General features: G+C 38.2%; 3 protein-coding genes across 3 annotated transcripts; all 3 read left to right on the top strand.

Annotated features, from left to right (window-relative positions):
* The first annotated feature begins 424 nt into the window (after positions 1-424).
* On the top strand, positions 425-1,634 carry LOC112180668 (protein PHOSPHATE-INDUCED 1). The gene has a single exon (XM_024319232.2). It carries the CDS (start codon positions 537-539, stop codon positions 1,494-1,496), a length of 960 nt encoding a protein of 319 aa, XP_024175000.1. The 5' UTR covers positions 425-536; the 3' UTR covers positions 1,497-1,634.
* A 3,655-nt stretch (positions 1,635-5,289) lies between these two features.
* On the top strand, positions 5,290-6,496 carry LOC112175281 (protein PHOSPHATE-INDUCED 1). Its single transcript, XM_024312955.2, has one exon. The coding sequence runs from the start codon at positions 5,414-5,416 to the stop codon at positions 6,374-6,376; it is 963 nt and encodes a 320-aa protein (XP_024168723.1). The 5' UTR covers positions 5,290-5,413; the 3' UTR covers positions 6,377-6,496.
* Positions 6,497-6,615: 119 nt separating this feature from the next.
* Positions 6,616-7,919, top strand: LOC112178503 (glutamic acid-rich protein-like). Its single transcript, XM_024316641.2, has 2 exons — positions 6,616-7,378; positions 7,675-7,919. Exons 1-2 carry the CDS (start codon positions 7,067-7,069, stop codon positions 7,774-7,776), a joined length of 414 nt encoding a protein of 137 aa, XP_024172409.1. The 5' UTR covers positions 6,616-7,066; the 3' UTR covers positions 7,777-7,919.
* Positions 7,920-15,948: the final 8,029 nt, after the last annotated feature.

Raw genomic sequence — 15,948 nt, 5'->3', positions numbered from 1 at the left:
TGCTCCACGTATAAGAGCTTTGATTTATTGCAATAATCACATGCCCCATTTGTCCTAATCAAGTTGACAACTACTAATGCAATAATCCCCCGCACAACAAAACTGTGCAAAGCATTTAGTCACCCCCTTCGCTACATGACTCCAGCCTCCCTCCCTGGAATAATATGCAATGCCAGTCATGAGTGAGCTCACAGTTTTGTCCTTTTTTACTCTCATCTGGGCTGTCTTTATTTGTCCCATTCACTGAGCTGGCTAAACGCCTAAACCTATCATCGTCTCTCAAAGTCTATAGATTCGGTTAAAAGCTAAATAAGTCGCCCACAGCCAATTAAAAAACCCAACGCGTTGTCCTACTGGCCTCTTCACAATTCAAATCCCACTTTACAAGCTCCTTCCATGCACTTTCCTTTCCCATGTCTTCACCACTATATATACCCTTCTACAACAGTCCATTCCAACCCACAAAAACTTGAGCTCCATCAATCTTTTCTAGCTTCACTCAACTTCCCAAAGTGATTCTTTGTTATTTTCCAAACATGGCTTCTTCTGCTTTCATGCAATTACTCTCCTTTGTCCTAGTGCTCGGTTTGGTCCATTTTTGCTCAGCAGGTAGAAGCCTTGCTGAGACGTCAGACCAAACCCAGCAGCCTATACTATTTCAATATCACAATGGCCCTCTTCTCACTGGCAAAATCTCCATCAATTTGATTTGGTATGGAAAATTCAAGCCCTCCCAGCGCGCAATTGTTTCCGATTTCATCACCTCCCTTTCCACTTCTTCTCCATCTACAAACCAACCATCAGTTGCTACATGGTGGAAATCCATAGAGAAATACTACCACCTCTCCAATGCCAAGAAAACCTCATCTCTTTCCCTCTCATTGGGTAACCAAATCCTCGATGGGAGCTACTCTCTGGGCAAGTCCCTATCTGTTGGAAAACACATCAAACAGTTGGCAGCCAAGGGTGGCCAGAGTAATGCCATCAATGTTGTCTTGACCTCATCAGATGTTCTAATTGATGGGTTTTGCTCCAGCAAATGTGGTACTCACGGGTCTTCAAAAAGCTCTTTCATCAGAGGCAAGAGCTCCAAGTTTGCTTACATCTGGGTCGGAAACTCCGAGACCCAATGCCCCGGTCAATGTGCTTGGCCATTCCACCAACCTATCTATGGACCACAGACCACACCTTTGGTGGCACCCAACAACGATGTCGGTGTGGACGGTATGATCATCAATCTAGCTAGTCTTTTGGCTGGGACCGTGACCAACCCTTTTGGAAATGGGTTCTACCAGGGTCCCAAAGAGGCTCCATTAGAGGCTGCATCAGCTTGTCCTGGAGTTTATGCTAAAGGAGCTTATCCTGGCTACGCTGGAGACCTCTTGGTTGATGCTACGACTGGTGCCAGCTACAACGCCAATGGTTTGAATGGGAAGAAGTACTTGCTTCCTGCTTTGTTTGACCCTTCAACCTCAACTTGTTCTACTCTTGTTTGAGTGTAATTAGGAGTTGAGACCACGTTAGACTGACAGTATAGATTACGAAGAGAATATAGTCATTAATTCTACGATTCCCATTCTTTATTGTTTCAAACGAAAATAATAAAAACTCAAATTTCGACAATATTTTAGATTGTTGTGATTCCATACCATGAAATATATACAACACTAATAATGACATTTAGATGAAAAATATAATGAAAATGCACTCAATGGATAAAGAGCAACATGGTGTCCACAAAAAACAAAACTAAAATGATGATGAGTCGTACTAAAAATTATTTTCCTTAATAAGAGCAACTTCACCGTTTAGTCAAAAGTCAAAATAACTATTCTAACTAATTTTCAGCTACTTCAATCCAAAGAATTATAGACTTAAAACTCGAGTCATTTTAAAAAAAAAAAACATAGGATGAAAGCCATATTGGCTCGATGAAACACATGGTGGGCCACAGATGGCAGCTACAAAATGAAGGGTTGAGATTCACTCTGCTTTAATTCAATTAAAAATGGAGGGCCCAAATCAATTAATACATAAAATAAAAAAGTAAATATATAATTACTTAATTTATAATCTATGGCTTAAAAAATGTGATGGATTAAATTCAACGGCTAATAATAATGTGACAGCTTTTTAAACGAAAACGAAATGGAAAAATAAAAGAAAATTTTCTGAAAAATCAGAAAAATATTTTATTATGACGATATATTATATAAAATAATTATATATGATATATAATTTCATATTGTAGTTAAATGATTGTCTAAAATGATTAAAATTTTGAAATGGTTATGATTTTTAACTAAAGAGCTTGGAGATGTTCGAAAGCTTAAAATTCATCACCAAGAACACTAAAAAGCCAAATACCCCTCTTCAATGCAATACATGAGAAGGGTATTATGAATATAAATAGTTGCTATTCATATTTTATAAATCCTATAAAATGAAACAAATTTGAAGATATAATCAGTTGTTTTTAGTCAAACTGTTAGTAAGTCATGAAAAAGCCACACATTTTATGAGTTATGCATGGATTATTAAGGCAACTGCATAACATTCCTAACATAGTGGCGTGTCACATAAGCAAGATTTAGGGATGACATACAGAGCTAGAATGCATTTTGATCTGGCTCCATCAATCAATGGACCTTCCCTGGTAAGATCAAGTTCAGATAAATTAAGGGCATTACTCATCTGAGCTTAGCCATGCAAAGAATGGTTTTTTGTGTTAGTTTAGTTCATTAGTTGTAATCAAACCCTCTAATCCACAAGGGCAAAATCCTTAGATTTCAAGGATTGACCCAATAAAAAATTTAAAAAAAAGACCTTTAATATCAAGGGCTATTTTTGTGGATCTTTACCATACATACATGCCCCCTTCCCAATTGTCAATCTTTGTTCCATAACTGGTAGGTCCTTAGAAACCATAATTCCTTTGAGAACACTCTTAACAGTGCAGTATTGTCCAAGGAGCACTATACACATATACAGTGCATCATGTCCATCTCTCTCTGCTCCACCACATGCCGACCATCCATTTCACACTCCGGCCTCCATGGCCCAGGTCACATATATCTTCGACACCAGGTCGTGTCTGACATTCATGCTCGGAATGTCGCAATCTAAGGCACCCACCAATCCACCATTGCCAGCCACACTACTCGGGATATGTATACTTTCCGACCCATGATATTATTCATGAAACCATTGTATGGGTCACCTCCATCCAGGTTCTTAACCTCTGGACTACTAAACTGAGACAAAATTCAGACATTCAGTTAATAAAAATTGAAGAACTAACCCCCATTTATCTCGAGCTTTGCTTCCAACGCCAGATAATTCTGGTACGTATTAGGCCACCTGCAAACTAATCAAGTCGGCTGCTTTGCTGAAAACAGGTGGTCGATTAAGTAGGGTCTTTAAAGATTGGTAATTCATCATTGCTAACAGGATAGGCCGGGCTATATCGAAAACATTGAGTTTCAGTAGCGGTAGATAGTAATATACCAACTTTTCACATTTATAGTTTAACTCATGTTTTATACAGAGTTGGTCTACCATTACATTGAGTTAATCTAACACTATCAAAAATTAATATATTGAAAACATTAATGTCGTGAAACATCCGTACACTAATTTGCCCTCCTTCTTGCCAATAAATTATATACAATATGCCACTAACCAACAACCCTCACATAAAAACTGGGCTACCTGTTAGAATCAAACATGTCCTTTCGTATGAAATCTGTGTATCCTAATCTTCACTGGATTTGCAAGATATAGTAATATAATAATGGCAAGAACTAGAAATATATGAAATATATTAAGCAAAGTCAAGTATTGATGGAATTGATCAACATGGATGATCAGAGTAAGCTGAACAGGAAGATACAGAGGAAGGAGAGTCTTGTCTATCAAGGTCACCAAAAGAAAAAGATACGAAGTCAAAACCCAAATAGGATTCCCAAGGAGAAGCCTAGCCTTGATATGAATTGGTATACACGTGAAGAAATTCTATCTAAGATGACAACATCAGTAGCTTCCACAGAAACACAATCTCACTTAATTTGCCTCTTTCTCGTTGCTATTAATGTATGGCGTTCCACCAAACCCAGCACATGAAACTTGACTACGTATTACAATATTTGTTCATCATGATCACAAGTGGAATGTGCATACTCCAGAGTAATGGATTTTGTTGTGTTTTCTAAGATAGGAGAAGATCACACAAAGAAGAGAGTCTTGTCTCCTAAAATAGTTATCTAAATAGAACAATCAAAGTCAAAATCAAAAATTTTCATGGCAGAAGCCTACACACCAGCTCATCTGAATAACTTGCATCATTGGAAATTGAAACCCCGTGAGGCATGCTCTGACTTTTAAATCAGCTGCACCTCTTCTCACATCTACCTTCATCTGCATTCTGTTTTATTTATAAATGACTACTCCCACATCCACAAGCACTCTTCCGAACCGCATCCGATCCCATAGTTCACATATATCTACTAATTGATTATATTCAAGTTGAAGGAAGTAGGAAGTGGGAAGTAGATGGATTAATTACAAGGAGTGTTATCCCACAATATGTGAGGATCGGACGGTACAAGTTTCCTTCATGAGACAATCAATCTTCTTCCTTTGTTAAAAATTCTATATAACTTTCTTTCAATCTAATGAGTTGCATATTCAATCCAATTTTACCCACCAAAAACGGATTGCAAAAGACAAAATAATAAATGTCATTTCGTTTGAAAGTGTTTAACGGATTGTAAAATACAAAATTAAACATGGGGAAGCACTAATTGTACGAGAACAAATTGTAGAAAACCTCACTAAGTTTACAATGAGAAAAGAAAATGCTATGCCAAATGACACAAACCAAACAAGTAGAGACTGCACTCTCCATTTTTCATCTTTTAAGAAAAGAAGAACCATTATATTTATTGTGGAAAATACTCATAGCTTCTGATTAATATTTTGATCATGGTTTTGCGTCATGAAAATAGCGATTATAAAAAGTACCTTCAAAATGACTCAAAAAAGGCTAATGCACAACTTTCCCTTTCATCCCATTGATCACGGTCGCATTCGTCTTAACTGACCTGGCTGGATAAACCCTGTCATATAGTCCTTAGGTTGGGTTGAAAACCAGAGCAAAAGCAACCCCAATTTAAAATGCAACGCGTTATCCTGCTGGCCTTCAGCTTTCTCACTGTACTCCCATCAAATCCAACCTTTCTTCTGCTCCTTCCATGCACTTTCTTTCCCCCAAGTCTTCAGCACTATATATACGCATCTTCATATACCATTCCAAGCCACCAAACCTTGAGCTGCATACCTCTTTTGCAGAATCACAATTTGTAGAATCACAAAACTCTCAATTCCCAAACTGATAGCTTTGCTATACAAAACCATGGCTGCTTTTGCTTCCTCTTATCTTCTTCTACAACTACTCCTGCTCATCTCTTTGTTCCATTTTGGCTCAGCAGCTAGAAGCCTTGGTGAGACCTCAGACCAAACCCAGCAGCCTATACTATTCCAATACCACAATGGCCCTCTTCTCACTGGCAAAATCTCTATCAATTTGATATGGTATGGAAAATTTAAGCCTTCGCAGCGCGCAATTGTTTCCGATTTCATCACCTCCCTTTCCACTTCTTCTCCATCTACAAACCAACCATCAGTTGCTACATGGTGGAAATCCATAGAGAAATACTACCACCTCTCCAATGCCAAGAAAACCTCATCTCTTTCCGTCTCATTGGGTAACCAAATCCTTGATGAGAGCTACTCTCTGGGCAAGTCCCTATCTGTTGGAAAACACATCAAACAGTTGGCAGCCAAGGGTGGCCAGAGTAATGCCATCAATGTTGTCTTGACCTCATCAGATGTTCTAATTGATGGGTTTTGCTCCAGCAAGTGTGGTACACACGGGTCTTCAAAGAGCTCTTTCATCAGAGGCAAGAGCTCCAAGTTTGCTTACATCTGGGTCGGAAACTCCGAGACCCAATGCCCGGGTCAATGTGCTTGGCCATTCCATCAGCCAATTTACGGACCACAATCTCCACCTTTGGTTGCGCCCAACAATGATGTGGGTTTGGACGGTATGGTCATCAATCTAGCTGGCCTTTTGGCGGGGACTGTGACCAACCCTTTTGGAAATGGGTTCTACCAGGGTCCCAAAGAGGCTCCATTAGAGGCTGCATCAGCTTGTCCCGGAGTTTATGCTAAAGGAGCTTATCCTGGTTACGCCGGAGACCTCTTGGTTGATGCTACGACTGGTGCCAGCTACAACGCCAATGGTTTGAATGGGAAGAAGTACTTGCTTCCTGCTTTGTTTGACCCTTCAACCTCATCATGTTCTACTCTTGTTTGAGAGTAATTAGGAGTTGAGATCACGTTAGAGTATAGATTATGTAGAGAATATAGTCATTAATTCTACAATTCCATTCTTTATTGTTTCAAATGAAAATAATAAAAATTCAAATTTCGATAATGTTTTGGATTGTTAATTTTTGAATAAACATTCATCATAGAATTTTATTAATAACTAATATGTCAAGCTAGAATAGTCATTGCATACCATTCATTTATAAATAGACAAGGAATTGCGATAACCATAGTGGTACATAGGATATGTCTACTTATTCGATATGTCTTGCTCACTTATTTAAGGTAAGTCTATTCAATTATGAAGTAACAAGAGCTTTTTACCAATAACTACAAAATAACACTACTATTTACCAATAGCAAAGTCTAAAACTAATATCTCATGCAGTCAATTATTGAAACAGGTTGTCAACCCATCTTAAAGAAAAACACTCAAATATTACAAAAATTACCAAACATGTCACTCTCCCAAAATCAGAAAGATTCCAAAAAAAATCCAGATCCCCAAATCGAAATGGTTCCAAAATCAAAACTGTCCCAAAATCCAGATCCCCCCTAAATTGAAGCAGCCGGCGAAGCGAGGGTGCCAACCAGCAGCGAACCAAGAACACGACCCCAGCGGCAAACTTTGTGCGCGACCTTAACGGCTAACCAAGCGCGAGACCCAGGTGGAGAAATGAAGCCTTTGACTGCCGAGGAATTGGAGCAGTACGAGTCCGTTTCGAAGTCCTCCGACTCTGACTCCGACGACGGCCTCGAAGATGAGAAAGAGGAAAGCGACGAAGACGAGGATGACGACGACGACGATGAGGATGAAGATGACGAGGACGATGTCCAGGAGGTCGTGCAGTCCTTCGGTGGCCCTCCGGTTCAGTCAATAAACGATGAGGACGACGAAGAAGACGAGGAAGACACTGAAGGAGGCGATGACGACAACGACAACGACAACGGCGAGGGAGATGACGACGACGACGAGGGCGAGGATGAGGTAATTAGCCGAATCTTTTCCTTTATTTTCCTTATTTGTTAAAGTAGCTTTCAGTACTTTCCGGTTGAAAATTTTCAGATCTGGTACTATTTGTTGTTTTGTACTCTATTTTGTAGTTATTTCATAGAACTATTTGATTTGATTTCACTGATTTTTGATCTGAAAGTATGACCAAATAATTGGTGCTGAATAAACTTGAATTTCAATTTTTTCCCCTGGATTTGGTGGATTCTCAGTTTTGTATTGAGGGTCAGTAGCTTTAGTTTTGTGTTTATGGTACTTTCTTATTGGATTAGGATGGAGCTAATGAAAGCAATGCTGAAGTGAGCAAATGCAAGAAGGCCAGGCTAGTATACTACTGGAGGCCAGTACACTACTGCGGATCAGTACACTACTGAGGGTCAGTATACTACTGGGGCTAGTATACTGCTGGGGGTGACATACTACTAATCCTCAGTACACTACTGCTTGTATGCGGAAGCAGCAAAGCCAGAGATAAATGATAGTGTCCAAGTTTCATATTGTAATATATACAAATAGTTTTTGGAATTATTAAATAAATGAGTTGTTTCTAAGAAAAACAAAGATGGAATGTAGAGATATTCTTTTTTCATAATGCTACTGATATTCAGCAGTGTTAATTCACATTATCCAAATCACAAGGGCAGTTTCATAATTTACTTGTCAGTAGAAATAATTAAAAAATGGAAGAAATCTGACCGCAAGGGATAATACCTTGCACACTAGCACATGGGAATTAAAAAAAACAGGTTTGCTGATGGTAATTTATGGGCTAAAAGTGTAGGTAGTGGTAATTTGCTAAACCAACAATGCATAGTAATAGGCTACAATCAAAACAGAAACTAAATTTTCTCTTTACCCTTTAGGCTAGGGCTAGGAGGCTTTCCAGAGTGAAGCATGTGTAATACTTCCTCAATTGGTACCTTCTTGGTCTTGGGAGAATTTTTGTTCTTTGATCCAAGAGGGCGATCTCTCTTCTTTTTGCTTTCTGCTTTGTTCATCTGCCTACCATCTTCGGGCTGCGTTACTTCCGTCAGCACAAGCATGCCACTAGGTGTCTCGACCAAGCCAAGAGACTTGGCTATGAATGGGAGTGCAGGGCTTTAACCATTTTCAACGGGGCTGTATTTTCTTTGACCCCCTCTAATAAGAATTTTAGCTTTTTCGATCGGTGAGGAGAATGGTGAAGTAGGGCGACTCCTTTTCATTGAATCAGACGGTATTGCAGCAACTGTTGGATCATAATTCATATACATATTTTTGCCCTAAAACATGGAAATTACTTGTTCTAAAGTCCAATTTAATGTTGACTAATGCAATTCCATGTTTGTAGAAAACCTTGACAAGAGGAGAAAAAAATTAATTCCGGCAAATTTTCCGTGCACCACCACTTTTGGCTACACAAATGGCGGCGCACCACCACTCATGATGATGCCATGTATTTTCGGGTCATATTCATGGAAGAGCAAGGAGGATGAGTATCATAGCATCTATTCCATTACATCCATTCACCATCATTCTATCTTAACCAAATTCCAAACCTTTTGGTTCCAATTCAACCGAACACTCCCTATTACCCAAAAGTCCACCATCATCATCACTTCAATATCTATAATGCTTTAGGCTTAATCACACAATCCCTCACTCATCATTTCCTACTCTAATCTACACCATCACTTTCATACTTTTTTCCTTTATTTTTGGGATCTATTACCACTCTCAAACTTTACCTCCTTACTTAATTCCAAAGCCTAGCTGCTATCTTGACTTCTCATTAACACCATTTTCACATCTCTCTCCATATATTTAAGCACTCATTCTTCATAAGGAAGAGTCATCACCCACACTTAGCCATTACATCTTTTTCTCTCTCTTTTCTCTACACAACCCACTACCGTCTCCTCCACAAAACCTCCATCTCCACCCCTCCATTTTTTAACTACATCCCTACCTATAATATTTTGCATATACCAAGCATCATCATCATCTCAAGTCTTGAAGAAAAAGTTCAAGGAAGAAGCTAGAGCACAAGTGGAGCCACCACATCATCTCCATGACAAAGTTTCCATGATCAACCATTTCATCATCCTTCACTTGTGATCATCCCTAGTCATTTCTAAACTCTATTCTTTGATAGCTGATGCGCCTGAAAGCAAGCGCATAATTTAACCCTGAAAATATCGTTAGTAGTATAAGTAAGTAGGGATCGTTCTATTCCGGGGATTGAGGGTACACCTGTCAATGTAGGACAAACAAACAATTAAAATTAAAACAAAGTATAATATTCACAAAGATATTCACAAGTATAAACATTATTTACGAAAAGGGGGGAGATTTTGTTTTTGGGTTTTCAAAAATAAATTAAGCAAAGAAAACAAATAAAATGTAAAAACATAAATACAAAGATGGAATGAGAGAACAAAGATCAAAACCGAAACATATGATTAAAATTGACTCAAACCCTAATATTGTTCATCTAAGTCATGAGAAAGGAGTTGATCATGTGAAATATTCGAAAGCAAATGAATTCCCATTTTTTACTTTTCAATGCTAATTAACCTAAGCGAAAGCACCTAGATTAATCCTATCAAACATGCAATCAAACCCTAGAAAGCTAGTCAATCATGTCATGTTTAACGCATTACACATAGAGAAAGGCTATCAACTCAAGTGTGCAACTTAGTATGAAAAAGTCCACCTAATTGCAATCCTCTTTAATTAAATTCGGTTTTTGTCCAAAACCTTTACTACTTCGATTCAAGTTACACAAAACAAAAAGTTGATTTCATGTTCTTAAACCTAGCACCATTCATATCAAAACCCTAAGTGTTTCGAACCACCTAAGATTAAAATACAAAAGATATCTATAAAGCAAATTTAATTAAACAAACTCACATAAGCAACTCTCGAATTACAATAATAGAATCTGAAAATTTCATTCAATCATATAAAATTCCAGAAATTAATATTTGTTCAATCATGAATGTCAACTAAAGCAAAACCAACGAAATTCAAAACAAGGTTTACAAAGTAGAGGTCGAATTACACCGTGGATGGAAGATGAGAATGGATGATTTTCGTTGGAATCCTTGAAGCTTGAAAGCAAGTCTTCAATGGTGGATGGTGGAGGAATATGTCACGGCTCCTTCTTCTCCCTTCGGCCTTGCTTGAACTCCGTGGCTCTCTTTAGAGGATGGAGAGAATTTTCTGAATTTTTCTAAGGTGTGTGGTGTTGTTCTTCTGTTTGATGGTGTGTTGGTGTTGTTCTTCTGTTTGATGGTGTGTTGGTGTGTAGAATTGTGTAGAGAATGCTCCTATTTATAGGAGGATGACAACTTAGTCTCCAAGTCTTCAAGATTGATCCACACAGCATTAGCCAATCAATCAACGCCACGTCAGCTCTGCTATGTCATCCAACCAATAAGAAACCTCCAATTTAACACCTTGATTTAGGGAGATTATTTTTGAATTAATTGCATGATTATTTTCTGATTTATCTCCTCAAATAACTATCCAATCATGCCACACAGCTTCGACCAATCACAGAATGCCATGTCAGCTCTGTTGAGTCATCCAGCCAATCAGAAGCCTCCAAAATAAATCCCATAATCTTTCCAAATATATTATTGCTGATTTTCCCAAGATTTAATCTGATTTTTCTCTTAATTTTCGGCCAAAATACTCTTGAGTGAAAATAGGAATGAATCTGGACTTGTTTTGGACTTTTTCTCCCTTAAATCTCTCCATGGCATCATTATCCTTGATCATCTCTTGATTTTTGACATTAACTCCATAATTTCCCATGGCAAAATCAGCTTTAATTCCCCATAATATCTCCCACGTCATCATGTGGTCTCCTAATGCCTTCAGGTTTCCTAGCCTCTTCAGGATTCCTGCGTTGACTGGGATTCCTAGTCGGACCAGGAAAACTCAATTTCTTCATTTCAGCTCATTTCTTCTCCATTTATTTCAATGTACCTATAAAATAAAAATTAAATTAAAAATGATTAAATAAAGGAAATAACTAAGAAAAATATGAGGAAATAATTATTAAAACGTCGCATAAAAATGCTCCTATCAATAGCTTAATGTTTTCCATTATATTGATGCTAGTTTATGTAGATATGTATGAATAGTTTATTGTTGGGGCTTAGGTTGAAAGCACTAGTCAAACTTGTAATGAATTGATGTTTGAATATTATTTGATGCAATTTTCATAATTATCTTCACATGCTAAATCAAGAAGTGAATACTTGTATTTGAATCTAGCTAATTTGAATACTTTGCATTTGTCATAACATGAACAATGTTTAGAGACTAGCTTGCTTTGAACATTAATAGCATGATAGCACATTAGTTGTGTCTGTGAGGGTAGTGAGTTAAAATCACTGAGACCTAGGATTGGTTTACTTGCTTGATTATCTAAACTCAAACCTTTATGTATTTAGGAACAAGGAATTGATACTTATCCGGTAATATAACTTGTTCTTGGGTAGTTAGTTTCGCACTTATCCGGTGAAAATTGATAAAATCAAAGGAGTTTAGGCCTTAGTAGTCTTATCCGGATGTGAAGAGGGTAATTGGATACTTGGAATTTCTTTACATATAATTAAGAACATCAATGCATGCAGGGAGGCTATGGTGAACAAGTTAAAACTCTAACTTCCATCTATTCTATCACATCTAGTTTAGCATAGCCTAGTTTACATTTTAAGTTTTTATTGTGTGTTAATTTGAGTTTAAACCATCTCCAAAACCAAAATCAAACCACTACACCATCTTGCATATATCCACCATGAACTTTGGTTCACTTGTGAGCCAATGTTTGTGATTTATATATTTGCATATTTATCTAGCACCCTTTAGGTTTTCCCCAGCTAGAGTGAGTTTTCCAATCCCTTGGGTACAATATCCCCTACTCATAATCCCTACACTATAACTTGGCCCTTATACTTGAGGGTGGATATTTGGCTAACAAGTTTTTGAGTCAGCAGTGAGAGCAGAAAGCAGAGCAAGGACCTGCTCGACTGCCCATTTTCGTTTGAAGCATGTAGCTGTGCATGACGTATAACCACATGTTTGCTTTGTTTGGTTATGTCCTTTGGACCAAAGAGGTTACAAGAAATGGGAGGCAGGATACGGCTTTGAACACCCTTAAAATGAAAAGCACCGTTGTTGAACACCTTAGCAAAAGTCTGAAACGGAAACCCTAACATATCATTCATGCTACAACGATGTTGGCTAATCTGCCATCCTCATGGTAGATCAGTTGACAGAACTTGCATTTCCCCACAAGATTCTCAAAAAAGAATGAAATCTCCTCCATCACATTCAGACCCAATTTTAGGGTTTTCTATAAGAAGAAGAGTTTTGCAATCTCATGGGAAAACGTACTCTGATCTTGCATGTAGAGTCAAACAGTTTGGTATCCATATCCAGAAATTTACCTGCCACCGAAGCCATATTGATTATGGTAGTCTTGACTTTTAAGGCTGGAGGTATATTGTCGATCTTCACCCAAAAGAAAAGGGAATCCATCTTCACTGTATTCAGAGCCATGAGCCCATCATATGGTTGGATAATCATCGGAGCCTGGTTGAAGTACCATAGCCCTCCCAAAAGCACCTTGTTTCGATCCTTTTTTAGATCGAAAGAAAACACAACAAGGTTTTGAGCTCGTTCTTGGACCTTGAACCTGTTGTCGAGGACCCATATTCGATGAAAGTGCCGGTGCAGATCCAGGGCAACAAATGGTTTCACCGTCAGCGGCTTCGCTAGCAAGAAAGCCTGGGAGTTGCGTTAAGGAGCAACACTGCCCATGCACGAGACGTCAATGACGTCGTTCTCCTCTAGAGCTAGCGACATAGCAAAACTCGCTGTGACATCTTCGATGGAGGAGGGGTGATAGGACCTGCCCCATATTTCAGCCTGAAACCCGAGGTGGCCTTGCGGGGCTCACCTTATGAATAACTCTACCGAAAATTCGGTAACGTCACCCTAAAAAATAGACTACCCAAAACCTGTAGAAAACACATTTACACTTCTAAACAATCCATCCTTATTCTCCTGGAGCCACCCTGCTGCTCAAATCACAACATCTCTCATTTCACAAATACAAGTCTCAACTTAATGACATTAATTCCACAGGTTATTTGAGCAATTCTAATATAAAAGGTAAAAAAGGAGAACAGAAATAAGATGAATACGCAGAAGCTGTGCTGTTGACTATGCCTCAACTCCATGTATGTTTGACCTCAAACTAATCTGGTCTGTAAACTGGGCATTTGAAACAAAAGAGCCCAGGAGAAAGTATTGGAAAACACGTTAGTATGAGTGAACAAATATAAGTAGTCAAGATGATTTAAATAGTATAAGCTTTAATATTTTCCCACGTATTTAAACTTATAAAACCTCGATGCATGCAAGGTTTATAAAAAAAATTTCTTTAAACACGAAAATCTTGTGGAAACATACTAGCACCGCTGGTTAAGAGTAAACATAAACTATGGGGAAAATGAATATCACCATACAACAAAGGAGTCTCCCAAGCTCTGTGCTCAACTGCAACTCATAAACACAAAGTAAGTGAGGAGGACGCCTATACAAAACACTCAACTGCAACCCACGTGAGGAGGAGCCTAAATAAAGCAACCCAAGTATGGTGAAGAAAAACCTTCAAAAACCATTAAATCCATAAAATCTATAAAGCCTTCCCCAAAATCTCACAAACAAGGCACGAGTATGGTTCCCAACCGTACTCAGTAAATCTCAAGAGAAAATAAGATAATTCAACGACGTGTTCCACATGTCAAAAATATTCTCGAATCCATAAACAAATAAGCTAGAAATAATAGATAAATCAAATAAATCAATGACGTGTCCCACATATCAAGATATTCTCAAATCAATCAATGAGTAAAATAAGTGAGATTAAAAATAAGTTCATGATTCCAAATGATAGCTATTTCTCGGAGATAAATCATCGAAAACTCAAAGTCAAACGAATGGCAAGGCAAAATATTTCCCAAAAGTCATCATCGAAATAAATCACAATTAAATCTCCGAAATCATCATTGAAAGCAAATCCACGAGGTAAATCGATATCAAATTCTGAAATCAGATCATATGCCCAAATCATAATCTAAAACCAAATAATAAGCTCAATAAATGAAACGATAAACGAATAAATCATTAATTCATAATATAAGTGCATGCATTATTTAAAATCAAAGTCCACTCACAGTACAATGTCGGTAGTCACGTATAAAGGTTCCTCATCGAGCAGTGGCTCGGTATGTCATCCCGTGCACAACAATACATTTTAAATAACCGAACGGAAAGTCTGAAATAATTCATAATAAATAAACCGAAAACTAGATATCTTCGCCCCTTTGAAACCCAGAAGTTCCAAAACTCCTCGAATTCTGACCAAACTTCACCCATAATATTGTTTCATCATTTCTAGCATTCAAGAATAGAAATGAAGCAAATCCAACTTTTGGATCTCTGGAAAACAACACCCGAAACTCCTAAGCAATTTCCAATCGATACCAAACTTTCTTCGATTTCCACCAAACTCATATCAAAAGTTCTACAAGCTAGAAGGAACCCAACCGACCAAAATAGAAAGCCAGAATCGGCCCCACACACCCCCACGTGTCACCAACAGTGGTGGCACGTGGGCCCGCGCAACACTATCTCTGACCCCCAAATTAGGTCTCACTATCTACATCAAAATGTTCCACACAACATCCACAACAAATTTCTCAACTACATCAAAGTCCAAAAATACCTTGAATGGCCGGAATTAAGCTCTAAAGGCAAGAGGCCGAGTTTTTCCCAAAAATCTTCCAAAACTCAATTCATCCTCCATGCTTCGGATTGGATCAAGAGGCTTGTAAGGATTGATTTGCGGATAATGAGCTACAAAACCTACCGGTTTCATATATAGCTGGAGATGGCCGGAATCCAGCAATCGAATTGGTCAGTAGCACTACCGTCGAAATCGGGTTTTTTCTTCGATTCACCGTCACTGTCATCTGATGGCAGAAATAGAGGACCTGTCTTGGATTTCATCCTGAAATCTGAAGTGGCCCTGCGCGGACTACCTTAGAAGAAATTATACTAAAAATTTGGCGGAACTTCCCCTAAAAGTGGACAACCCAAAACCTGTAAAAACAATCTAACATTCCTCAATGAACATATCTATCCTCAACTCCTAGAGCCTACCTGCTCCCCACAATTCATAACCAACTCTCCAACAGATAACGTAAAAAAACACTGAAAGTCAAATCTCCAATATCAATAAAATTTCTACTAATACAATTGAAAGCTGGTCATTAGAGCAATCTAGAAAAATAAATTGAAAAATAATACACATTTATCAACATGTAACCTATAAGGAATCTAGACAATGCTGCCGGTGCAGCGTATTGGTTCAGCCGGACGACGGAGAAACCCGCCGAATTTCGAAAATGGGAGAGAGAAAGTGAACAGTGGTAAAATGGTGATTTCCGGAAATGGCAACTTACCTAAGGTGAAATTTCTAT

Source organism: Rosa chinensis, chromosome 7 (assembly GCF_002994745.2).
Source record: "Rosa chinensis cultivar Old Blush chromosome 7, RchiOBHm-V2, whole genome shotgun sequence".
In the NCBI taxonomy this organism is placed as follows: domain Eukaryota; kingdom Viridiplantae; phylum Streptophyta; class Magnoliopsida; order Rosales; family Rosaceae; genus Rosa; species Rosa chinensis.
The sequence above is the reverse complement of the archived record's forward strand: the minus strand, read 5'-3'. Positions and strand labels throughout refer to the sequence as shown.

What these genes read in the sequence shown, in the direction of transcription:
- LOC112180668 (XM_024319232.2), top strand. Translation starts at nt 537, where the DNA reads ATGGCTTCTTCTGCTTTCATGCAATTACTCTCCTTTGTCCTAGTGCTC.
- LOC112175281 (XM_024312955.2), top strand. Translation starts at nt 5,414, where the DNA reads ATGGCTGCTTTTGCTTCCTCTTATCTTCTTCTACAACTACTCCTGCTC.
- LOC112178503 (XM_024316641.2), top strand. Translation starts at nt 7,067, where the DNA reads ATGAAGCCTTTGACTGCCGAGGAATTGGAGCAGTACGAGTCCGTTTCG. An exon ending in ACGACGAGGGCGAGGATGAG is followed by an intron (nt 7,379 to 7,674) that starts GTAATTAGCCGA and finishes TTATTGGATTAG; the next exon opens with GATGGAGCTAATGAAAGCAA.